At 41.5% G+C, this 27,645-nt stretch overlaps 1 protein-coding gene across 1 annotated transcript in view; it reads left to right on the plus strand.

Annotated features, from left to right (window-relative positions):
- Positions 1-27,645, plus strand: part of grip2b (glutamate receptor interacting protein 2b) — a 366,783-nt gene that overhangs the window by 279,184 nt on the left and 59,954 nt on the right. Inside the window, exons 10-12 of the mRNA XM_034082549.2 lie at positions 16,937-17,092; positions 17,389-17,541; positions 17,626-17,812. Of these exons, the coding sequence (XP_033938440.1) occupies positions 16,937-17,092; positions 17,389-17,541; positions 17,626-17,812 (496 nt within the window). The remainder of the gene's footprint in view (positions 1-16,936; positions 17,093-17,388; positions 17,542-17,625; positions 17,813-27,645) is intronic.

Below are 27,645 nucleotides of genomic sequence, written 5' to 3' on the forward strand. Positions count from 1 at the left end.
ATTCCTACTCAAACCAAAAAATGATGGTCACTCAGACAAGGTAACAGCAGCAGAAATAACCAGTGTTTACCATACAGTGCAACACTCCCATTCATACCGGTGAAATGACTGGTAACAAACTAGCGCCGACCTTTTTTCCAGACTCTGAGATAGTAAAGAAAATGTCATGTGGTCGTACAAAAGCAGCGTCCATAATAACAGATGTGCTTGCCCCTGCCTCTGTGGAGAGTTGTTTGACAGAGTCAAAGACACCAGTGGTTCTAGGTGACAAAATAGCACAGCAACAGAAGGTGGGCCCCCACGTGTGGGGGCCCACCTTCTGTTGCTGTGATGGACAAAACTGAAAGCTATTTTATTTTATGTATTATTATGTTTGTTTTATTTTATCTATTAATTTATGTTGTGCCTACTTGTACACGTAATACACTAGTTGAATTAAGAAGATGCGTTTCTAAACACTTGAAGTGAATAATGCCTGCTGCCTTGGTTAGCCTTAGTTTACTTTTCTTTATTAAAAAACTGCATTTTGACTTCACTTTCTGCTCTGTTATATATTTGTTACGTTTTTTTTTCCGGGGGTTGGGGGGTGCTGTTGAGAGGGTGTCCCACATTGTCCCACACAACCATACTCCTTGTCCCACATTTGGTTTGTTGGGATCTGGTCACCCTAGGTACAACACCCATATGAAAAAGATCGGTTTACATTTTAATAATTAAATAACAAATAGCCTACATGTAACGCATTTTATTTTTGTTGTTCATTCATATCTTATTTTACTATTTTATTTATGCATATTTTTTTATCTCTCCAGTTTAAAACGATATGTCTGGTTTAGTGTTGCACGGTGTACCGATACTTGAAAGGTACCGCGATACCCTGCCGTTAAAAACGGTACGATTCCTCCGTTTCATTAGTATCGGTACTTTAAGAATGACGGGGAAAAGTACTCCCGTGAAAAAGCGCCGTTTTAATAAGAGCCGTGTGTGTTCAGCGCTCTGCTTCCACTCCCTGCAGCCGTGCCTGCAGTCCCGCTCCTCTCAAGCACGCTCAAGTCCCTCCCCTCTCTCGTGCACGCGGCCACGCGCTAGCTGCCAGAGCATGTGAGAAAACGAGAAGCATGGCTGCAAGTGGGAGTGCAACTGCCGCTGCGCCTCGGCTTGTTGACAAAAAAGACGCCAGAAGTCTGTGAACGGGCCGTTCAGGTGTTCAGAGCAGAGCTCCTTGTCGGAGCGCAGAGCGCAGAGCGTGATGTGCGCGTGATGTCGCAATATTATCGTTGAGCAAACTTAACTAGCAAACTAGCATCACTATCTGCTAACGTTAGCTTTAGCCTTCGTTTTCTATTAGTTGTTTTCATAGGCTATAAACGGAGGTGGTATAAGCAGGGGTGAAAGTGGTTTGAATTTCTTGCAGGTACTATAATGCTACCCCGACCTTCATTGGTTCATATTGTTCTCCTCCCGCCCCCAGCTTCATGAATCCCTGAACACAAACTGGCTATATAATGAATATAGGCCGTCCATGAATGCCTGGAAGTCCTTTGTTCCCCCTGTCACATCCAGTGCCTGGTCAACAGCAAGCTCCAGTCTGTGATTAAGGCAGTGCCATAGTATGATGCCTGCAAGTCATCCTGGAGCAACTTCCCAACACCTAACTTCACTCCCAGCATGACACTGGCCCCATCACTGCAAAATCCAATGAGGATTTCTCTCAGCAACTCAACAGTGAAGCCATTTTTAAGCAAGCAACCCATAATCTGTTCCTTGATATGAGCAGCAGACATACTATCCAGCTCAACCAGGTCCAATGGAAAGACAATGGGCTCCATGTCTCCATCAACACTAGCCTTCAGGAACACAATTAGTGTTGATTTGTGCCCAACACTGGTTGACTCATCAGCCAATACTGTGATTTTGCTCTTGGTCTCTATTATCTTTTTTAGAAGTTCCTTTTTCATCTGTGATGACACATGCTCAATTATGTCAACACAGACAGTTTTTCTATGCAAAACACGCCCTAAATCAGCAGAATGTGCATGCTGCAGGTCAATCAGACTCTCAAAGTCTGTGAAAGGCTTGTTGTTCTTGGCCACATAAGGCTGTCATGAATACCTTGGCAGTAGACTCAAACAAAGACTCCTGACTACTCACGTTCATGTTCAGAAGAACATCTTTCTTTGCTGTCTGAAGAATCTTGACTGCTTCATTATGTGCTGCAGAGTTCTTGTGCTCACGGATTTGTTTGCGCAGTGATGAAAGATGGACATCCCTTGATTGACCAGCTGGGATTATCTTTCCATCAGCCCACTGAATAGCAATATTAACACCATGGGATGTCATGACACCTAGATCTTTCACATCATGGCATGGGGTACAGCCTAGCCTTCCATTGTGAGCATACATCCATTCATTTTTCTGTTTGAACTGTTCATATTGTTCTTCTTTCCATATAGAAGGGTATGCAGTAGGGCTAGCATCACCTGTGGTGGCTTCTGAGGGACCTGCTGCCACTTCTTCTCGCTGAGTCTCCTATTCCTCCCTCTGGGCCTCAACTGTTATAAATTAGAATACAAATGTATAACTAAATTCAGCGGACAGTCAAAAATGTACAAATCTCTGTCTTTCTTAGAATTTTCAGAATATTGGTTACATAAATTAAAATACTAATAAAATAAAATGTCTCAAAATGTATGCAACAATGTGCAGATTAAAATAGAAGATATCAAAGCAAAAATATTTAATGTTTATATTTAAGATATACAGTTTGCTAGTTAGCTAACTTATTACACATCATGGCCAGGTTCATTCTCTGGGCTAAATAAGCATCATCACCTGTGTCATCTGCGGGCGTTGTTTTTCTAATTTTAAGCACATTCTGAGTTTCTTCATCTCTCTCCTTTCTCTTAAACATCTGAAGAATCGTCGTTTGCATTTTTGCTTTAATTACCACGTAGCCTAATTTTCTAGCTGTCATTCAGTCACTCTATTCCTTTCTCCTCCCGCTGTTCTGATCAAGTGTGAAAAAGCAAAATACCTGCTCTATCGAAATTAGTCGGAAGTCGCAACGGCTCATTTCAAAATAAACGTGGATTTGCGTAAAAAACTATTTTTTCGGGGTTCGGGTGTTTTGTTTGATTTTAAACAAACAAAGTCTTGGCTTTCAGAATATGAAACTTTTATTTCCAAAATCACACGATAAATACATTTTTGAAGCTTGTAAAGGGACGAAGACAGGCACCTCTCCCTCGCAATCTGCTCTTCCACAGCGCCGCCCCCCCTCCCTCCGGCTGACATTATGAATGTAAGGCGTTTAGTAATCATAGATAACACGGCAGGGTCCGTGACAGTTTGTTTTCATCTGATTTCAATTAAACAAAGTCTTGGCTTTCAGAATATTAAACTTGTTTCGGCAAATTCAGGTGATAAATACAACTTTGAAGCTTCGGCATAATTACAAGCGGAGAACGGAGTAATTTAACGTCACTGCAGGCTTCACAACAGCCGGTGTTTCTCGTGAGTGTTTTCCCCGGGAAACATACACAAACACACACACACGTATACACACACTCGCGAGCTTCCCCCAGACCAGTAATCCAAACCAAAATATCTTCCCTTCGTAGTATAAATTCAACGGGTGGAGCTGTCAATTCTTCCTGGTCCTCCGGACCGCCTGGAAATCTCTTACCGGTACTAAGGACCGGGTAGGACCGGCACACTTTCACCACTGGGTATAAGTATATATCTTGTACTTGTACCCAGGTCTTGTACTTGAGTTAAAGTAGAAGTACCAGAATGTAGGAACAATCCTGCAATCAAAATGTTCCCAAATAAAAGTACAAAAGTATTATCATCAACATATAGTTAAAGTAGCGACAGTAAAAGTAGAAGTACTCAGGTCTTGTACTAGAAGCACCAGAGTGTAGGAATACTCTGTTACAGTAAAAGTACTGCATTCAAAATGTTCCTCAAGTAAAAGTATTAAAGTAGCGACAGTAAAAGTAATCATTGTTTGATTGGTCCATTTCAGAATAATATATATGATATGTTTTATAATGATTGATCATGAAAGTGTTCTCAAAACTGGTGAAGGTGCAGCTAGTCTGAATGACTTTGTAGACTGCAGGGTAGCTTGTGGATTTACTCCAGGTGGAACTAAAGTCTGATTCAACACTTGGTTATATTTCACATCATTCATCCAGATCTGTGAAGTAACTAAAGGTATTAAATACATGTAGTGGAGTAAAAGTACACCATGTACCTCTGAACTGTAGTGGATTAGAAGTACAAAGTAGCAAAAGAAACATTGAAATACTTAAATAAAGTACAAGTATCTCACAATTGTACCCAAGTAGTACTTGAGTTTATGGACTTAGTTATTACAACGTGACTTCACTATTATTTAACAACTCTTTTTATTGGGTTCTTTTATTTGGGGTTAAGTACATAGTCAGAATAAGTGAGAAATGAATTTAACTTCTGTTAGACAGCTGTATGCCATACATGTTTGCACACATTCACAGTAAATATGTATTCAGTAAGATAGCTGTCTAACAGAAGTTAAATCCATTTCTCACTTATTCTGACAATGTACTTGACCCCAAATAAAAGAACCCAATAAAAAGAGTTGTTAAATACTAGTGAAGTCACGTTGTAATAACAATAACTCATCTCTCTCGGTTTTTCTTTTTGAGCTTTGCTAAAAGCCACTGTGTCAAATGTCCATCTTGTGTTGCCTTCCCGACTTCCGGACCATCTCGCACATGCGCAGTACCGATCGGGCAGGGGGTCGGATCGGGTAGTGACATCAGGTTACACTGTAGGAAGTGTAGATACAACGCTACATTTCCCGCCCCGCTGCAGTCATGCAGTAGGCTACGGAGAGCGGCGAGAAACATTTCCTCAGGAATCGAAAAGCGGAACCGAAATTCACATTTCTAAATGATGCCGTTGGAATCGAAATGTTGGAACCGGTTCCGAACCGGAACCGGTTCTCGGTACCCAACCCTAGCTGTGTCAGACGTGTGATGGAGTAGTTCTGTGGTGACTACTTTTACACTCTGCTATGTATCTGAAATATCTGAAATGATTTAGAAGAACGCTGTGTGAATGTGTGTGGGTCATATTCATTGTTCCACCTCCTGTCAAGAAGTTAGCCTTGTGTGAAATACAGCATCCGATTAATATTAAAATTGCATTGTTTGTTCCGCAGTTGGTAGAGCAACATAAAGTTTGTAAAGCTTGTGTTTTCTCGCACCATATAGTGGACACAGGAAGTTGCGCAAGATGGGCAATATGTCAATTTCAGCCCTACACACTCTATTCAATTAGTAATGTTCACTTTTCATCCGGGCAACCACAGCAAAACCAGCATCCGGCCATTACCCCTAATTGCATGCAAGGTTGGGAGGGTCACTTTAAATATGTATTGCTAGTGAGCTGTAAAAAAAAAGAGTAATCAATAACCGAATCTGAGTATCATAATACAAAAGTAAATCAACCCCATTCATTTCTGTTATTTATGGATTACCTCAATGTTAAATGCAATGCAAATAAATACAATAGAAAATGCATATAAATAAGATGTATTGTGACAGAACAATGTTACCATAGAAAAGAAGAAACCAAGATATTTAAAGTAGGATCAAGAATGGTTTTATTGATAGGAAAACCTGTCTTTCATTCAGCATATCCAGGCAGTATATACACCAACACTGAAACACATGAGCACATACTATGGTTTAAAAAAGCAGAAATCAAATCTGAGCTGACAGAAAATGCTCCGTTTTAGTTTAATACACACAGTTAAGATCACACACACTATTTTACGAACATATAGGTTCACCTGCTGAATTAAAAACAGAACAAATGAAGCAAAGACAGTGAAAACCATAAAGCCGATTCAGGCAGTAGGCACTTAGAGTATGAGCCTACAGAACAGTACAGCTTGTGTTTAGTTTATGTCTGTAACAGTTCTCAAGTAACATAATATAACACCTTTCTCCCAGTCCTTTTGGATAAACGTGGACCCACAAATAGGGCATTAGAGTAAAAACCACAACAAAGACGTTCACCATTTTAAGTCAACCTACGCACATTTAACAGATAAAAAAAGAAGAGACATTCTATCCACCCCCCTCTCTCACGAAACAGTTTTTGCGTAATTAGTTGAAGGAGTGTTTCTTCACCCGTAGCCAAGTGTCGGCTTTTCATCTGCAGGAGAATTAGTGCCAGTGGATTTATAAGGAAATGCTGAATATCCCAGGTCCGCCTCACAGCTGAGAGGTTTAAGTTTGACACACTTACAGTGACATCAGTACACACATACAAACACTCATACTGTACATATCTTCACCCACATGTAGAACCTGTGATGAAGCCGCCAGTATTGTAGAAACGTTCGTCAGACAAATGTAAATGAATCACTTTATTCTTTCTCTTTTGCACACCTTTTACCTTTAGTGTGGTGTCTAGACATTTGTGTTAAGTTAATTTATTTAGTTCAGTCCTTTTGTCTTTTGCCTTGTCTTGTGATTTCCTGTTTTATTTTGTAGTAACCTTTCCCTCTCGTTTCAGAGCATTCCTGCCCTTGTGTGTTTTTCCCTCCAGTGTGATTGTCAGCCCCTCCCTTAATTGTTGCCACCTGTGTCCCGTTACCTAGTGTGTATATAGTCTGCGTCTCCCTTTGTCCTGTGTCAGTTCGTCTTGTCTCGTCAAGCCTGCCAGTCATTCCTTGATCGTGTGAAGTATATTTTTGATAGACTCTTTTGGTTTCATTTTTAATGTAGATGTTTTTGTTTAGAGTTTTGATCCTCCATGTGAGCGTTTTGTGTTTTGACCTTAATTAAAAGACCTTGTTAAGCCTGATCTGTTTCTGGTGTTGTGCGTTTGGGTCCTGAGCCTTGTGACATTTCTAACAGTACGAACTGGCCAAAGAATGGACCCAGCCAGGTTCAGAGCAGCTCTGCGCTCACAAGGCACGCTTTTGTCTCAGCATGACGATCAGCTGAAATCAATTGACCAGGGAGTGAGAGACTTGAGTGGTCGTCAAGAAAGCTTCCAAACATCTGTGAACAGCCAAGTAAACCACCTGGCAGATCAGCTTGTCCGTGTCCTTGCTCACCTGGAAGCTGGATCTCAAACTGTTTCCGCGGCTGCACCCCTGCCTGAGGCTGTGAATCCTGTGATCCAAGGACCTACTCCTTCTTCATGCTCTCGTCTCGCATCTCCAGAGAAATTCTCCGGTGACTCAGGTGACTGTCGTCCTTTTTTAGTCCAATGCGACCTGCATTATCAACATCAGCCTTCTGCTTTTCCAACAGACCAGTCTAGTATAGCTTTCATGAGAACACACTTGACTGGTAGAGCAGCAGCGTGGGCTACAGCAGAATGGGCCAGAGACTCTCCCCTTTGCAGATCACTCAGACTGTTTACTGATTCCCTGAAAAAGATTTTTCATCGTACAGCACCAGGGAGAGAAGCAGCTAAAGCTCTAGTTCAACTTAAGCAAAGAGTGTCTGATTATGCTATAGAGTTTAGGACAATAGCAGCAGACAGTGGCTGGAATGATCTGGCCTTGCTGGACGCCTTTGTAAATGGACTTTCAGGCCTTGTCAAAGATCACTTGGCCCCATTAGATCTTCCAGAAGATTTAGACTCTGTGATTGCTCTGGCTATACGAATAGATAATAGACTCTGGGATAGACAAAAAGAAAGAGAACATCCTGCAGTTCGTTTACCAAGCTCCAGGGGGCCTCCTCGTGGCATCCGGATGGGGGAGGATTCTTCTTCAGGGGTCTGGATCAAGCCTCCTTTGACAACGCCATCCACCACATCAGAGGAACCCATGCAACTTGGCCGAGCAAGACTTTCACTGGAGGAGCGGGAACGGCGCCTCCGCCAGGGCCTGTGTTTCTACTGTGGGCATCGTGGACACCTTGCGTAGACACCTTGCTCACTAAAAGACGGGGCTCCCCAGGAAAAAGGAGGGCGCTGGTGAGCCGACTAACTTCTGACTACTCTCCTCGTACGCTGACTCCTATTCCAAGTACAATTAGGTAAGCAGACCTTAACACAGAAGGTTCTCATTGATTCAGGAGCAGACGAAAGTTTTATGGACTGGAATTTTGCCAAAAGCTTGAACATTGTCACCATGCCCTTAGCTCAACCTTTAAATGCCAGCGCCCTTGATGGAAGATTATTGTTTCAAGTCACTCACCACACAGAACCCGTCCAGGTTATCATAAATCACAACCACACAGAATTCATGACATTCCATTTATTCGACTCCGCACAACACCCTATGATTTTAGGCTTCCCATGGTTGAAAAGACATAACCCTCACATTGACTGGCGTTCTGGTAGGGTGAAGGGGTGGGGAAGAGAATGTAATCATACATGTTTGGTTTCACCAGGAGAAGTTGAAGGGCTGTATGTAGGAAGGGTTACTTCAGGTAGTGAGGTAGAGACTAAGGAAGTAACTCATGACCATGCCTCTGACTTACCAGACCTGCCCAATGTTCCCTCCTGTTACCACAACCTGAGGGAGGTTTTCAGTAAGACTCGGGCCTCTACGTTGCCTCCTCATCGACCTTATGACTGTGCAATTGACTTACTACCGGGTGCCCCCATTCCCAAGGGATGTCTATACTCAATTTCTGGTTCTGAAAGACAATCTATGACGGATTACATTGACTAATCTCTGAAGGCGGGCCTCATTCGTCCATCGTCATCTCCTGCTGGCGCCGGATTCTTCTTCGTGGGTAAAAAAGACGGATCCCTCCGACCCTGCATAGACTACTCTCCCCTGAATGATATAACGGTAAAGAACAGGTACCCTCTCCCCCTCATTTCCACTGCTTTTGAACTGTTAAAAGGAGCTAAGATCTTCACTAAACTTGACTTGAGGAATGCCTATCACTTGGTCAGGATAAGGGAGGGGGACGAATGGAAGACTGGATTCAATACCCCCAGTGGCCACTATGAATACTTAGTAATGCCATTTGGGCTAACTAATGCTCCTGCTGTATTTCAGGCTCTTGTGAATGACGTGCTCAGACAATATTTGAATCATTTTGTGTTTGTCTACCTGGATGATATATTGATATTCTCTCCTGATGAAGAGTCCCATGTTCAGCATGTCCGCCAGGTCCTCCAACGCCTTTTGGAAAACCAACTATTCGTGAAGGCTGAGAAATGTGATTTTCACAAGACCTCGGTCTCATTCCTGGGCTTCATCATTGCTCCGGACCAGGTCAAGATGGATCCAAGCAAGGTCAGTGCTGTCGCAAATTGGCCCACACCCACCAACAGGAAGAAGGTACAGCAATTTCTTGGTTTTGCTAACTTCTACAGACGTTTCATAAGACATTTTAGCTCCATAGCTGCACCTCTCCACTCACTCACCTCAACCCATGTTCAGTTTGTGTGGACTCTACAGGCCGACAAAGCTTTCCAGGAATTGAAAAGACTGTTTACCTCTGCTCCTGTTCTCATCACTCCTGATCCACTACGGCAGTTCATGGTGGAGGTGGATGCATCCAATGATGGAGTTGGAGCTGTGTTGTCATAACGTTCAGCAAACTTCACCCATGTGCATTTCTGTCACGTAAGTTAACACCTGCTGAACGCAACTATGATGTAGGCAACAGAGAACTTTTAGCAGTTAAAACAGCGCTTGAGGAATGGAGACACTTTCTGGAGGGGTCAGAGCAACCATTCATAGTCTGGACGGATCATAAAAATCTTGAGTACATCCGAAAAGAGACTGAACTCACGTCAGGCAAGATGGGCTTTGTTCTTCACCTGTTTTAACTTTTCCTTGTCATTTAGACCCGGTTCACAAAATGCACTTTCTCGTGTTTTTGATCCTGAACCCTCGGCAAAGGAACCAAAGCCCATCCTTCCACTAAACTGTGTGGTTGGAGCGGTAACTTGGCCAATAGAAACAGAGGTGAAACGAGCTAACGGTGAGAGCCTGACACCTAGGGGTTGCCCCCCAAATAGGTTGTTTATTCCTCAATCTGTGCGTCCTAAGGTCATTCAATGGGCTCACACCTCGCTGCTCACCTGCCATCCTGGGGTTAAAAAAACCATGTACTTCATCAAGCAACGGTTCTGGTGGACATCTATGGAAAAGGACGTGGCCGCCTGCACCATCTGCGCCAGGAATAAAACTTCTTCCAGGCCCCAGATGGGTCTGCTCAGGCCGCTGCCTATCCCCAGTCGGCCCTGGTCCGACATCTCAGTGGATTTTGTCACCGGACTGCCAGAATCCAAAGGTAACACCACCGTCCTCACGGTGGTGGATAGATTCGCTAAAATGACACATTTTATTGCTTTGCCTAAACTGCCATCGGCCAAAGAAACGGCTGAAGTTTTGTTGCACCATGTTTTTCGTCTCCGCGGCTTTCCCAGGGACATCGTGTCGGACCGGGCCACTCAGTTTGTCTCCCGTTTCTGGAGGGAGTTTTGCAGCCTCATCGGGGCCTCTGCCAGCCTCTCTTCCGGCTACCATCCCCAATCAAATGGACAAACGGAGAGACTTAATCAAGAACTGGATACCTGCCTCCGGTGCCTGGTGTCCCAAAACCCAGCTTCTTGGAGTAAACACCTCACGTGGGTAGAATACGCCCACAACTCATTGCCTACCTCTGCCACCGGTTTGACCCCGTTCCAGTGCGTCTACGGTTACCAACCTCCCATGTTCTCCGAGACAGAGAAAGAAGTCATGGTTCCCTCGGCAGACGCATTTGGACTTCAGCACGTCGGGTCCTCCTGAGGACTTCGGCCCGCATGAAGAAAGCGGCTGATCGGCATCGCCGTCCTGCACCTGTTTACAGACCGGGTCAGAAAGTGTGGCTATCCACCAGAGACTTGCCCCTGAACGTAGCCTTAAGGAAGCTGGCACCAAGATTTGTAGGTCCATTCACTGTGGCAAAGTGTATTAACCCTGTGTCTGTTCGTTTGCGCCTGCCTAGATCACTCAGAGTCCATCCAACATTCCATGTAAGCAAACTCAAGCCGGTCAAGGAAAACAAGATGGTTCCCGCTTCCAAGCCCCCCCTCTCCTCCCAGGATCATTGACGGAGGTCTGGTCTACACTGTCAAGCGTCTGCTGAAGGTCAGAAAACGAGGAAGGGGTCAGCAGTTTTTAGTGGACTGGGAGGGTTATGGACCGGAAGAGCGGGAATGGATCCCATCTAGCTTCATAGTGGACCAGAACCTGATAAAGGATTTTTACCAGAGCCATCACACTCTGGGCCGTCTGGAGCCGTCCGTAAAGGAGGGGGTACTGTGGTGTCTAGACATTTGTGTTAAGTTAATTTATTTAGTTCAGTCCTTTTGTCTTGTCTTGTGATTTCCTGTTTTATTTTGTAGTAACCTTTCCCTCTCGTTTCAGAGCATTCCTGCCCTTGTGTGTTTTTCCCTCCAGTGTGATTGTCAGCCCCTCCCTTAATTGTTGCCACCTGTGTCCCCTTACTTAGTGTGTGTATATATAGTTTGTCTCGTTAAGCCTGCCAGTCATTCCTTGATCGTGTTAAGTATATTTTTGATAGACTATTTTGGTTTCATTTTTGATGTAGATGTTTTTCTTTAGAGTTTTGATCCTCCAAGTGAGCGTTTTGTGTTTTGACCTTAATTAAAAGACCTTGTTAATCCTGATCTGTTTCTGGTGTTGTGCGTTTGGGTCCTGAGCCTTGTGACATTTCTAACATTTAGTTTCAATGTTAGTGAGAACATCTGTGTGTTTCTTAACTGACACTTGTGAGCGGTTGAAAAAGAGAGATTGATATACATGTAGAGATGATGAATTCTAGACAGAAATAAACTTGAAACCTCTGACTGAGCTCCACTTTCTATTGATTTTTAGTGGGGCAGCGTTTCATCTCAGCATGAAAACGGCAGGAAGAGAGCAAGTTGAAAGGAGAAGTGACGGATGTGTGTGACAGGGAGAGTGAAGGCAGGATGGTTTTTAATGAAAGTCATTGCACCTCTCCTGCATGCTGTCAGATGCTGCTTACAACATCCTCTCATGGCTTCCTCTACTCTTTTTTGTCTTCCTTCTACCTCCTTTCATCTTATCTTCTGTTTATCTCCTAATTTTCCCTCTTTTCAACTTCCCCCCATTTAATTTACTAATTTCTCCTCTTTTTATCTCTCCTACAAATTTATTCTACGTTAAAGCAACACAAAACTTTACAAAGTACTAGAAGCTACACATTATGGGACATCACACACTCGAAAGGTCACCATCTCATCTCGCACCCCTTCATTTGTCTCTACGAAGCTAAATTCAATCCTTTTTCTAATCATGATTGTGACCTCCTTTGTGTGTGAGTGTGTGTGTGTTAGGAAGTGAACACAGGTCATTAAGATACTGATGGCCTTGCAGGAGACCTTGCAGCCAGCCACTGCTTTATTAATAGACACTGATTAAAGGTGTGTGTGTGTGTAGCATGTGTTGGTGAGTCAAAAGTGTGTGCATTCGCTTAATCTTGTGGCAATGTTTGTATCTTCCATTAAAAGGTGTATAAATTAGCATAAGTGTTTATGGAGGTGGAAGAAGTGAGCTGAAGTAAAAGTTGCAGTATTGTAAACAAGTAAAAGTAATGTATTCACAAAGAGAACATATTCTGCTCATTTTTAGGTTCATTTATATTTAGTGTCTCTCCTGTGACATGTTTCCATGCTTTAATGTTCAAAAAGCTCTTTATTTTTATCATACTGCCTGTGCTGTATACTGTACCTCTTTTCACCCTCTGTCTGAAACCAGAGCCCAGTCTGCTCTGATTGGTTAGCTGGCCAGCTCTGCTGTGATCATGGGCGCGGGAAGGGGGGTGCTGAGGGCGCTGCAGCACCCCCTAGCGGCAGGCGGTGCGAAGCTCCCGCTGTGCATAATCTGTAATATACACTGAACAAAAATATAAACGCAACACTTTTGTTGCACAGACAGACAGACAGAATAGATGCCGTGTGTAAATTGAAAAGATAATACATTTGCAACATAGGTAGTCCAAATGTTTGGAAATGCATGTGTGTATAATAGGAAGATGAATCCACAAGGATATCCATCCAGGACTTATGATCCAGGACCACAGCCACGACTCAAGATCCCGGGCTCGCGATCCAGGACACAGGACCGCAGGATCATCCATGTCTCCGGATCCCGGCGTAAGAAATTTGGGAAAGCTGGGTTAATCGGAACATGAGAGTACACAGGTATAGACAGAGAGAAGGAAGAAGTAAGATGTCCCCCGACAAACTAAGCCTATATCAGCAAAACTAGGGGCTGAATCTAATCAGCCCTGACTATAAGCTTTATCAAAAAGGAAGGTCTTAAGCGGTGTACAGTGTGTTTGGCTGCACTTAAAGATATTATTTCTTCCCAGTGAGGAGAATGTTTTAACATTTCTCAGATCTCACCCAGAGACAACCCAAGGCTTCTGCTCCGCAGACCTCCTGCCAAACGATTTCTTTAGATAAGATGACTGTCACATGGAGGAAACAAAGGCTCTGCGGGATGGATGTGACAGCACAGGGCAGCTTAGGATCTACTTCAGAGCGGAGATATGTGTGATGTGAGGAATTACTCATGAAGTTGTGTAGGTTGCCAGAGTTTAGCTTTAATTGTATGCAAATGCTCACAGTGGGAGTTTCCCAAGAATATACTCTCCCAGAGATCTGAGGAAAAGGGACTTCAGCAGATGGTACCAGCATTTATGTTTGATTTAATTTCTTTATCAGCTTGCATTTTGTAGACACTGTGTTGTTAATCTAATTATCGTTCCACAGAAGTAGACGATTCCATATGATATGCTAATTAACAACTGACTTCCAGTTAGTATTTTTTGTGAAATACTGGCAGGGGTTGAATATACTTACTTGCTCTCTTCACAGGACTGGCGTCTGTGAGAGTATGTGTTACAGGTGTCTTTATTTTTCTTAGAACAATTGGGGTAAATAAATAACTATGAACACAGCCTGTCACACCATACATAGTATGATCCTATCTCTACCTGACTGTCCTAGGCTAATGTAAATGACTTTTTATCAAAAACATTCCAAGTGTGAACATTCTTGAAAAGCTCTTAGGCCTTACAGCACCACCATGGACATTAAACAAGGTGTGTTTTACTGAAAGAGAAGGAACATAACCTTATCTATCTCAAATCAGTCACAGTACCATATGTCTCCTTAGCTGACGCTTAGCATACAGATGTAGCACCTCATTTCGGACGCCCCTACCGATGTGGGCCCGTGATTCACCTCGCTGAAATGAAACGGCAGCTCTCAGGTGATCAGCTGTGTGTGACTCTTTGTTTACACACCTTATGGCCCATCAGCCACAGCTCTCCCCCCTCCCCTGATCTCTCTTCTCCAGCAGTAAAGTTAACTGTAGGTTTGCATATTTATGCAGTGATCTGTCTCTTCCTCTCTCCCGCAGACAGCTGATCGCTGTCAGACCGGACCATGGCTGTAAAGGACTAGGGGTGTCTAGTTCCCCCTCGACACATACTGATCCTTTTTTTTCTCCATGTCTGATTGGCTTAGACCTTTCGCGACTGCATACATTTTTAAACAAACAAACATTGACCATACTGTTCACCAGCCCCCACCCCCTCTGAGTGACAAGCTTACAGTTAGCTGTCTTTGTGTATTGCAACCAGGGAGAGCCGTGATGGATGCTGCCACAATGGAACTCATATGAAATAAACAGCTGATTCCTCACACACACAGTAGCCTGTTGTTTCTATAATACTGAGAAACATGGCTCTGGTTAATTATTATATAACTTGTTTTCTCCATAAAAGCTGGTGGGTTGAAAGCAATATATGGTAGAATACAGAAGAATTGTGATGCCGTGGCTTTATCTGAAAACTGACAGCATAATTGCATGTATGGCTCGGGACACACATATTTATTTAGTTTAAATAAAAGGCTGGAGTGTTTCTTGCTCTGCCAGGTACAACAAGTGGGAGCGCGGTGCAAAGTATCTAGATAGAATACGGCGCTGGGTTTACAGTAATTGTTGTTCTTATTATACATCAATGTAGTCCGCTGTATAGAAAACTGTAGTTCGCATCATAAATACGTCGATAGTGTAAGTGCAGTCGGATTCTCAAAGCACTGCAGTCTCTTCTCCTAAATCCTTTTGAATTCTCCTATCCACTATTCATTAACACTGAAAGGGTCTGTCGGCCATCATCGGTGTGAAAAAGCTCTACCATCCCCCCTCTGTTAACAAGAGATAATAATAATAATCCTTATATTTATTATAGCGCTTTATCAAAGACTCTCAAAGCGCTTTACAAATACACATTACACATACAGATCATACATACATGTAATGGTCATCTACTGTGGACAATACCCACAGGAGCAAATTCGGGTGAAGTGTCTTGCCCAAGGACACAACGGCCTGACGCAGTGGGGCAGGAGCGGGTTTCGAACTGGAGTTCCCCACGCCCCCTTGATCTGATGATCAAACGCACAGACCACTAGCCTATAGCCGCGTTCACACCAAGTACTTTGCCGGACTTAGTGCCGGCACTTATTAGATCGCGTTCACACCGGAATAAGTTCCCTGAGGGAAGATTACGCAAATGAGCCGCTGACGTCACTTCGTCTTCTTCTGCTTTGGGTTTACTGGCAGGCCACAAACAACTTCACGGCGTATACTGCCACCCAAAGTCCCCGGCCAGAAGTCCCCGGAGCCTTCCGAGTAAATCGCCAGAAACGCCAACACCTCCTCATCTCCACCGCTCCCATGTTTTATTTTGTGTTGCCATAAGTTAGTCTCTCTGCGTTTGTGCGCTGGGCGAATGTTAATAATGCTAATGCGAGGATAATAAAATGGCGGCTCTACAAAACATTTCAGAGTTTTACGGGGCGTGGTTTGCAATTCACTCAGCCAATCAGAACTGGGGCACTTTTTTCCCCAAGGAAAGTACCATCTCTCAGCAGGCACCGGGGACTTCTGGCCGGGTAAAAATTCCCGGCACTAAGTAAAAGTATGAGCATAAAAAATAAAGAAGTGTAAACATTTACATTATTATTATGATTATTTAATATATAAAGACTATATATTATTGAATTACAATTAAGATAATAAGATTAGATATACTTTATTTGATCTAAAATATTGATGTTTTCTCGTTATAGTAGCCTGTGAAAACCATAACAAATAAGTGATTAAATGCTACAGTATTCAGCAAACACAACTGCAGAGCTGCAAACATTGCAAACAAACTATGGTCTACAACACCTAGTTGTCTTTGTGTATTTGTGAATGAAGCGCCATCTCATGGTTAAATCCTGAAATTGAACAAATGGGGAAATTTGGCAACACCCTCTTAGGAAATAGTGGGAGGGCTTTAATCTCCCAGCCACTGGGATCCGCTGGGTTTTTGGTTGGAATCCGCTGGGTGCAGTCCTATCTGGAGTGCTACATCTATAATTAGCTTGTTACTGCTGTCCCAGGCATTGGTTTATATGCTTTTGCATGGAAGTAGAAGCCAACGTTGTGATCACATTATATTATTTAAAGAAAGATCAGCTTTCATGCCTAAAGTGACACACCAAACATGTTTGTAACTAACACATGTTAAGATTGACACAGTTTACAGTAGTGTTAAGCTGTCCTACTGATCGGCAGGTAATGGCAGTAAGGCACAACAACCAATTGGGCAAGACTACACTTGCAACAATGATGTTAGCTAAACAATACAGGAATGGGTATTCGTTCAGCATTATTATTATTATTCACAGGTTTTACAATAGCCTATGATTTGGTGAGAAACTCCTGATGTAAAACATATGTTTGTTGTCAACAAAATCGAAAACTGGGCACCTTCAAAGTTTTAACACCAAGGTTCAAGGTTGGTGTCCAGGGAATTATTGTCCTCACAAGTAACCAAATCATTTTTGTGTGATCCAGTGAAGGTTCAGAAGTCGGACCACCCCCACTCCTGGGACCCCTGTGTGAACTTTGGTCATACTTTAAACTCCAGTCTCTGCAACACAAGTGCTACCCTCAACAAGTCGTGGACTGCCTCGAATAATAACACCATCAACAGCCTCGACTACTGCAAGTGTAAGAACGCAGGCAAAGTTAATAAGCCAACATCCCCGTTTCTCAAATATATATATGATATAGTATATTTAGTACTGGTTTTATTTAACTTTAGCTACTTCTAGCTAAAGTTGTTACTTATCTAAAGAAACCTACTTACATTATGCCAAAGATTTTTGATTGAACAACCTTGCTTGCCAAGATGTTATATGGAAGAATACTGAAGTAAGTGATTTACATGATAATGGGCTGAAACCCTTGAAGTTGCCTCAAAACATTTTCTATTTCAGAGAGGTTATAGCCTTTTTCTTTTTCAGCTCTAGTATCGGCCAGTTTCTCTCCTGGCTCTACGACAACATCCGGCCCCAGTAGCCAGAGCTCCAGCACCATGCCAAGGCCTACAGTTCCCATGAGTCCACGTAACTCGCTGCTTAAACGACGGCAGAGAAAGAAAGAGCACAAAAGCTCCTGTGAGTCCTTTTGTCTCTGTCTTTACAATAATATCATTTTCTGAAGGGAAATTAACATAAAATATCACTGTTGTGTGTGTTCAGTGTCCCTGGCGTCCAGTTCAGTGGGTCCCGGTGGTCAGGTGGTTCATGTGGAGACCAGTGAGGTTGTCCTAACAGGCGACCCACTCAACGGCTTCGGTGTCCAGCTGCAGGGAGGAATATTTGCCACCGAAACGCTTTCTGCACCCCCACTCATCCGATTCATAGAGCCCGACAGCTCTGCAGAGAGGTGAGCACATGCGTTCATGCATGACTAAACAAATGTGTGTAGCCTGTGATGTACAGCCTTCCGGACACAAATATCTAAGTCAAGTTGTTCTGCCCTTACGGCCTGTCTACACTACAGGCATCGAAAAATGCTTTCAAGGCTTCGCCCATTCACTTGAATGGGGTGACGTAGTTGATTTTCAATCTTTGCCGAACTGCATTGTGGGGAGCGGAGCGTGGCTTTGCAAGCATCGCGAGCATCAAGCAAGCATGCGTCGCTAGACAGCTACGCATTTAAAGGTCCTCCAATAAAGGTCCAAGGTTTGCTTTCTTGACTTTACTGTAGATGTATTTTACATTCTAAAACTGTAACAATACAGAAATAAAACACATATAAGTAGTATTGTACAAACGACACACATACTACTATTAAAGGAATTAGCTATCATTAGCATCACTATTAGCTAGAAATATCACAGATCACCATTAGCTAAATTAGCACACATTAAACTAGCTTCAGACCAAAAGGTACAAACTTCAAACATTCTGCACATAACACATCCAAATTGCACATGAATAACTCAAAGACAAATAGTCTCCAAGGCTCAAGCATCACAGACACGAACACAGTTTACATGACGTCTCTGCTCCATGTGTTGATCTCCGTGCTCCGTTTACAAAGGTCCTTGGAAAGCAGAGAGCGCTCACTCTGACACGCCCCGAGCAAACCAACACAACCAAGCTCACTCACCCAACTCTATAAGCATAGAAATAGGCAGCACACAAGTTAATTTTAATGTCATAGTCCAACAGAGATTTGCAGGAATTAGTCCTTAACCTGGTAATAAGTGAGCATTTTAGCATGTCCAGGTTGCCTTGTAAGAAAGTCATTGGTTTTTCGTTAAATTCTTGATTGCGGATGTTGTCGTTAATAAAAGCTTATGAGATTTGTGTATTTTGTTCTGCAACATTAAATATATATTTAATTAAACATTCAGAGCTTTTACGTGTTTTAAAAAATGGCGGTTGTTAAGTGTCTAAATAAGACGACTAAACGTCATCACGCTGAACATTAGCCACCTTTAGCTTAGCGAAGGGGGCCGTGAAGTCATGTGACCCTGATGTGATTCCTTTATAGCCAGATGTTAGCTTTAGTTCAACTTGTATAACGAGTTAATATGAGGAGACTATCCTGCTGAATAAAAAGTGTAAGCATCATAAACCCGTCTGCAACAGATGTTGTTTTCTGCAATATTCTAAAATGTCATGGAAATATCCCATTACCTTGGGTGTTATGGTTGGGATAATACGTTTACACTATAACTTCACATATGTATTACTTTATTATTACACAATTTGAAAGGTTTATAATAGATAAAGGTAAACATAATTGACACAGTAGCTTAAACATTGTTGATGTTGTTAGTGTTAATATGGTATCCAATGTATTATATAAGGCTATTTCTTGACAGGTTCTCTACCCTGCAACATTGGTTGTATGTTACAATTAGGGCTGTCAGTCGATTAAAATATTTAATCGCGATTAATCACATGATTGTCCATAGTTAATCGTGATTAATCGCAAATGTATCGCACAAGTTTTTAACATGAGTGGACAAATATGCTTTATGCAAATATTTGTTTATTATCATTTGAACAATGACAAATATACTCATGAATATTAAACACAAAAACTTCTGAACATTACAAATATTCGCCTCAATTCAACCTGGAACCTCTCTCATACAAGACAAAGTGTGTGTGTGTGTGTGTGTGTGTGTGTGTGTGTGTGTGTGTGTGTGTGTGTGTGTGTGTGTGTGTGTGTGTGTGTGTGTGTGTGTGTGTGTGTGTGTGTGTGTGTGTGTGTGTGTGTGTGTGTGTGTGTGTGTGTGTGTGTGTGTGTGTGTGTGTGTGTGTGTGTGTGTGTGTGGAGAGACACTGTGATGGATCGTTGGAGCTATGTGCAACTCAAGGCATCTGCTCGAATGGGAGCTGCCTAGGATGCTGCAATCATGTTTAGTGCACTATCCGTGCTGAGTGTGCTGACTTTTCGTACAATGTCCCACTGTCTGGCTTCCTGCATAAAGTCAAGTACTCGGCGCAGTTGTGGCGAAATATCGCTCCTCGTTTTTCATTTAAACAGCTCCTTATATCCGTTAGCGCAGCTAGCTAGCACCAGATGCTAAGAACAGTTAACGCGTTATTAACAGTAACAGTAAAATACTGACTTTAAATGCAGCATTGGAAGCTTAGATTTCCTGTGTGTATGTCAATGTTAGAGTTTGTGTGTGTGGGTGCTGTTGGCAGTGCTCTGCTTGCCTTTGTGTCATGTGTAGGGATTTCTAAATATTGGCTTGCAAGTGTGTTTACAATACATTTTTGGTGACACTTTAATTCATATGTTTGTGCTCATGACTTAATTGAACTCTCTATGTTTGGTTCCTCAATTATGCCCGCATTGCGTGTTTACTGATTGATGTTCCTGTTGTATTGCCAGCTTCTCTAAGTGCAGGGTGTGTTTCTTCACCCTGAGAATGCACTCCCTCCATTAGTGCCCACGCTAACAACACTAATTAGTTAGCTTTGTTTCACCCACGCTGGAAGAATCAATAAGTCCCTTCCTTTCTGCCTGACAGGGTGAAGCCACATAAAGCCCCTTCACACTTCCCTGAATTACGTTTAACCATAATTAATAGTCTTTAATACCACAAGTCTTTTCAGCGGTGACCAACAAGGGCAGCCATTTTGGATCATTTGCATTCTGATCCTCACCACCAAAGGTTTCTGTTTAAGCCAAAACTCCAGAAGACATTTGTGAGGAATCTGCAACTAATGGTGAGCATTGTGTAACACCATAATAACATGTTGCTCTTACTATAAAACTGCTGTCAATGCTATACAAAAAGTATGACTCAAAATGTAACAATAAGATAGGAGTTTTGGACTGGAAAGACAAAATATGTTTTTAATAGTATTTATTAAAAAAAATCTCAAACTGAATATGTAATTTTGGTAACACTATATTACGGTGGCCCTGAAGTGCAAGTCAAAACAACATTTCACAAAACACTACAGCATTTCAGAAAACGCTAACACATTTCAGAAAACACCACAACACAATGAATGAAAAACTTGGGTCGCAGCTGAGGTTCCTCAACAGTGCATTACAAGACATCTATCCATATGTGTGTATACCTCCACCATTAAACTGTCATAGTCTGCACATTTCTTATACTATCTACATACATAAGAGTATTATTAATATGTATAATATCAGTTAAAATAAGTGCTTCAACATAGTTAACATTGCAGGAAAGCAATATATTAGACGTTAAGTTCTTTGTCAGGCTTAATATTTATATTTTGATACCCCCAAAGCTTTTTTCTTATTTAAAAGAAGACCTTAATCTAAAGTATTATTTAATGTTTGAATAAAGGTTAATTCGTTTTTCTGTTTTGCACCTCCTCCTATTAATATCTTTGTACATCCTGCACTAAACTGTTTTATTGTAGAGATCACTTATAGTATCTTCTTGATTTTTATATTCTATATTTCTATCACAGACCTTCTACTTTCCCCCTATGAAAGTATGTACTCTTAATATTGTTTTCATCAAATATAACACATAAAAACAATAATTCAATAACGTGCTTTAACCACTAGGCGGTGCACACAAGGTACACACAGCCATAATAACTTTGTATTATTAGTGTAGGACACTTATGTATGTACAACATCTGAAGATGTGTAGTTTTATTCATGTTTTCACATAATTGTACAGCATATTGCTATACAATATACCGTTATGGTGTAAATATAACCTATCTACGAATTAGTTCAAATGTAAAAGTCCGCCAAATTAGTGTTGATACTGCAAGGAGACGTATTGTGTGAAGAGAAATTGAAGATGTTGTTTAATTGTTGATATATTTATGATCCACGTATGTCAAGTATTCAGTTTCGGCGGCATTTCTTCCAAAGGTCTTCTCATCAGGGCTCTATAAATAAAGAACTACGGCAGATCTGTAATATGTAATGCAGCCGAACCGTGTATTACAAGGCCGTTATGTGATGACTTTCAAAGAGAAAAGCAAAAACACTCGGAATAAAGTATTATTTTCTTTAAAAAAAAAAGTTTTTCGGATTTGATATGGCATGAACACCATATCCCTACATGCATTGTGGCTAAAACATCCAATCAGTGAGCTTAAACCATAGCTGAGGATCTTGGGTAATCAGTTCAGTGGCTGTGTATCGCAATGATGCTACGTCTGTTTCCGGTTATTTTTATTTTGAAATTCAGTTCATGGCGGATGCCAAAAAAACCAGAGATTATGGAATTAAACAAATAAATAAAAACAAGGATAATTGTGTGTTATTGGTGAGTAAATAACAGTGTGTTAGAATAACAAATTAGAAGGAAAAACATTTTTAAAAAAAATACAGATTTCAGTATTCTGAGGCTCTGAGCCCCATTTATTTTCCTCACAGACTACAAAGAAAAAAGTCCGACATTATACGATTTGAAATAAAAACAATAATCGTGGCTTAACGCGTTATTAACAGTAACAGTAAAATACTGACTTTAAATGCAGCATTGGAAGCTTAGATTTCCTGTGTGTATGTCAATGTTAGAGTTTGTGTGTGTGGGTGCTGTTGGCAGTGCTCTGCTTGCCTTTGTGTCATGTGTAGGGATTTCTAAATATTGGCTTGCAAGTGTGTTTACAATACATTTTTGGTGACACTTTAATTCATATGTTTGTGCTCATGACTTAATTGAACTCTCTATGTTTGGTTCCTCAATTATGCCCGCATTGCGTGTTTACTGATTGATGTTCCTGTTGTATTGCCAGCTTCTCTAAGTGCAGGGTGTGTTTCTTCACCCTGAGAATGCACTCCCTCCATTAGTGCCCACGCTAACAACACTAATTAGTTAGCTTTGTTTCACCCACGCTGGAAGAATCAATAAGTCCCTTCCTTTCTGCCTGACAGGGTGAAGCCACATAAAGCCCCTTCACACTTCCCTGAATTACGTTTAACCATAATTAATAGTCTTTAATACCACAAGTCTTTTCAGCGGTGACCAACAAGGGTTGGCTTAATATTGAGTAAGAACATGTTTTTATGAACCACACAGCTTCCGGTCTTCCAAGACCCGACCGGACAAAACGACGTGCTGCAGGCACGAAACATACTAATAGAAACACATTGCTTTTAAAAAATCGTTCTGTGTGACACGAAAACAAGGGGAAAATCGTGTTGGTGAACACGAATCAATAGATTAAATGTCGTGACTAGTGCTGAGTACCTGGACTCACATTCAGGTTCAGGTCCGGACTCAAGTCCAGAGGTTCAGGTTCAGGTCCGGACTTATAAGTCCGGACCTGAACCCATGGCTTGTGTCAAGTTGTATGAGTAACTAAAGTGAACTTATTGTGAGCTAATTATCAATTGAAAATTAACTCATAATAAACTCAAATTCAAACTCGTCAGGTTTATTGTGCTCCCTTCCAACTTGTGTCTACATTTCTCTACAAAGTACAAATGTAAAAAAAAACTTAGTCTACAAATGACTTATGACAGCAACTACAGTGAACTACTACAAAGTTCAAACGTTTATTTCATTTACCAAACTAAAGTAACCAAACTGTCCCTGAGCTGACTGAGCCTAAATCCCTAAAACGTTGCTGAAAGGTAGAGTGTAGAGTAGACTATACGCATTACACTGTTACACACCTACTATACAGTATAGGCTACACTCTAGTGGCTGTACAGTCAGAGTGTACTGTACTGTCTGTACACCATGTATTTTCTACAACTCTACATGTGTACATTATACAGTACATACTACATACATAGTGATGTACAAACATACTGTTAGAAATTAAAATCAATGTTGATATGGTGTAATTTTGAATTAAATACACTATTTAATTTAAATCAGTTTTATTCTGAAAAAACCGGAAGTTCACACTATTAACTTTTATTCTGAAAATTATTCACTTCCGGTTAGCATTAGCATGTGGCGAAATGCTACGTTTTCAAACCGTGAATCAAAGGTGAAATGACATGTGATGTTGTACACTGAGCACACTGGGATTAGCACTCATTTATTGACGCTGAATAACGTTTATCAGGGAATGTTTAAATGACCACAGAAACCAGAATAGACGTAAGTGCTAGTTTTTTTGCGAGTCCAAGTACCGGTTCCCGACGTTCCGGTTTTAACCGGACTTGAACCGAAACTTTTTACAAGTCCAGTACCGGTTCGGCGTACCGGTACGCAGCACTAGTCGTGACTATAACACGAAATGCCGTGAGACTGGGTTGAAACACCACAGCATTTCACAAAACACTTCAACATTTCACAAAACACTACAGCATTTCGTAAAACGCAACAGCATTTCAGAAAACACCACAGCATATCACAAAACACTTCAACATTTCAACTTTTATGGAAAGGGTATTCCTTTAAGGAGAACACTTCTTGTTTGTGATTCGACAGAGCCAGCCAGAGAAGCACTGCTGTGATTGGTTGTTTTTGCTGCCAGTCAAGAAATGACGCTTCGTGATTGGTCAGCACCCGACAGCGCAACATGTCGCAACATGTCGCAACATGTCCCGTTAGCTGTGAGCTCACAGCTCCTCATATCTGTTCAGAAACTGGACATGTGTTTAGACTGTCTATGTCATGGCGAATAAAGTCGCTGCTTTATTTCTGTCTGTATGACGTTGTTGTAAGTTTGGATGGAGCAGCTAGTTAGTTTAACCTGATTGATCCGATCTCCATTCATAAAACACGCATTTTAAAAGGTTTTTCGCCTGCCGTCTGTCTGCACACTTGCCAAAGCATTAATTCATGGTTTTTACTAACCGGTATCAGTATGTTGTTACTTCGGCATAATTTTGAAACATGTATTACAATTAAATCACGGTAAAATATGTTCATTTTGTTGTAGTTGGTATCTACCATAGTATTTGCATGGATATAAGCCCCGCCCCCCCTAAAAAAAAGGAACTCACCTTGTGGTAAACACGCAACAAAAAAATAATTTGAGCTCCATACTGTTTCAGAAATAATCCTTGATGTGGTTTAGAACAGGATGGCGTTTTATCACAGCAGAATTTAACTTTATCTCCGGTAGAATTCTGATCAGGCATTAGCTCCGCCTCCTCTTTTTTTTTTCAAGCTAAGGACCCAAAATCCTTGTTTCTCTAAACAGGGCTGGAATAGAGGGATATAAGGGATGTCTAAAATGCATGATCGGTTTGTATTTTGAGAAAAAAACATCATAGACATGTTTTTATTAATGCTGTCAAAATTATCGCGTTAACGGCGGTAATTAATTTTTTGAATGAATTGCGTTAAAATTTAACGCATGTGCAGAATGGCCCGCCCCATACATCCCACCAGTGGCAGCGCCAGGGTATAGCTGGGGTAGGCTACACCAATACCAAGAAATGGCTTAGCCCCACCAAGAAAAATGATGTTAAAGTAAGCAAAATAAAGTCCGCCAACTCGCGCCGAGAATTGCACAGACAGCAGTTAGTAAGATTGATTTCAGTAGCCACGAAGACCAGAAATGGTTTTGAAAACTTTTGTCACGTAGTGATCGTCTTCTCAATAGAACATCTTTGATAATGTCTTCTTCGGTTTTCGCGGACCACCTCATTTGCAAACCATACAAATAAGTACATATATAAACGTAGTGTTAAAACGCCGATATTTTTTCATAGTTAATTATAGACAATCAAAAGTAAATTGAAGCCTATCTGACACTTTTGTGACCGGTGTCTGTCTGCGTTGTGTATGTTTCTCAAAGAGGACGGCATTTTAATTAGGTCATCCCAAACAATGCCGTGTTCTCTCTCTCTCTCTCGCTCTCGCTCTCGCTCTCGCTCTCGCTCTCGCTCTCGCTCTCGCTCTCTCTCTCTCTCTCTCTCTCTCTCTCTCTCTCTCTCTCTCTCTCTCTCTCTCTCTCAAGTTGCCCTGAAATGAACTTATTAAATGAAACGAAAATATAGCCTACTCAGGGGTGGCAAGAGATTTTGAGGGATGGCATCCCCTGGCAGAAGTATATGCTGATTTAATTTGACATAATTGAATGCATTTTAACTGGACAATAACTGAATGAGTTTGGGTACCAGGGGTACCAAATGTATGCAGTCTGCTACAATAAGAAGAGCACAACAAAAGGAAAACAGTTGAGTATTGAGACCAGGCGATAGTCTTGGCAAGCTATTAAATCCTCAGTAGATCATAATGAATATGTCTGACTGCATATTAATACAGGTCACCCACTCATGGCTTTATTGGAGGATATATCGTGTGTGTGTGATTCAGACAAGGGACCATCCTAAGTACCCTGCGAATTCAAAGGGCAGTAACTGCCTGAATGTGTAGCCCTTAAAGTGAGACAAATCACTTCATCATTATTTCATCCTGTGAGAAGTCACCTCGGGCCAGAAACGGATTCCCTAATCATTCAGAAGCATTTAATAATATGGTTCTTATTTCAGTTGAGTGCACCAATTCCAAATCGCACTCATGACTTCTGACCCTTTGGCAGTACAGAATAGAACTGAAGGTTCTCTAGCTGTGAGAACAGTGAAGGTGTAGTTTAAACGTCACTTTGTGCGATTTTCCCCAGTTTAAATCACGTTCAACCACACTATAATCTTCCTGCCAAACTTGCGGTATGATCTAACATGTAGTGGAGCAGTACTGACACACAGGCAATGAGATTTCTAAACACCAAGGGGTGCCTTTAGGTCATCAAAAACCAAGGTCAAAGTTTAAATAGTTTAACTGTAAGTGCAGCGAAGAGGCATACAATCCAAGGTAGCAATACGGTGAGGTTCTTCAATTTATGTTGGAAATAAATAAATGAATGTTTGCGAATGAGTGCTGCTGATGGTGTGTAGAGAGCCTAAGTCAAAGTTGTACCCATGTCATACATTTAGCATTTATAATGTGGTCGAAGATCTGATTATTTGACCTTGACGGCTATACTTTAAATTAGGCCCTATAGCAACTGCTCCATTATCAAATGCACACATTGATGCCACCAAATGACACAATAAAAAATAACATGCAACTATACATAGAACCGTCTTTTTAATAGTAACATTAAACTGGAATTAAATTACATCTTACATTTAAAATGTTTTGTTTACAAATATCCTACCTTCAAATTGCCATTTTAAATCAACATTGCTCTGCACACTTACTAAAGAACCTTTGTGTGGAAATCTCAGTTCATTTCTAGGGCTGTAGGTATGCTGTCATTCTCACTGTAAACTATTTAATCATCGATCATCGACCCTAAATATAGTCTATATTAAGAATGAGAAAAAGTTTTAACATATCGTTTTTTGTAAACATATGACAAACGTGCGAGGGTGATGACATCAGAGCATCGTCCTGCCGGGGCTGAGACCCGGACAGCCCCAGCCCAATGTAACCCCTGTTGTTCTATCGAAATCAGTCGCATTGACCCGAAGACACATTTTGAGTTGTATACACTGTTGGAAAGAGGAGATTCAAGCTTTCTAATGATATCAGGATTGTTTTTGTACTGTATAATTTTGAGAAAAAGGCCTTCAAAGTTTTCTCTTCTCTGGAATCCATCGATCTGATTGATTATTAATGGAGCAAATGATCAAATTACTACGGAGGGAAGATATTTGTGTTTGGATTACTGGTCTGGGGGAACCTCGCGAGTGTGTGTGTATACGTGTGTGTTTGTGTAATTTTGCGTTTGTGTATAGGCCTATTGTTTGTTTCCCGGGGAAAACACTCACGGGAAACACCGGCTGTTGTTATGCCTGCTGTGACGTCAAGTTACTCCGTT

Source organism: Pseudochaenichthys georgianus, chromosome 5 (assembly GCF_902827115.2).
Source record: "Pseudochaenichthys georgianus chromosome 5, fPseGeo1.2, whole genome shotgun sequence".
In the NCBI taxonomy this organism is placed as follows: Eukaryota; Metazoa; Chordata; class Actinopteri; order Perciformes; family Channichthyidae; genus Pseudochaenichthys; species Pseudochaenichthys georgianus.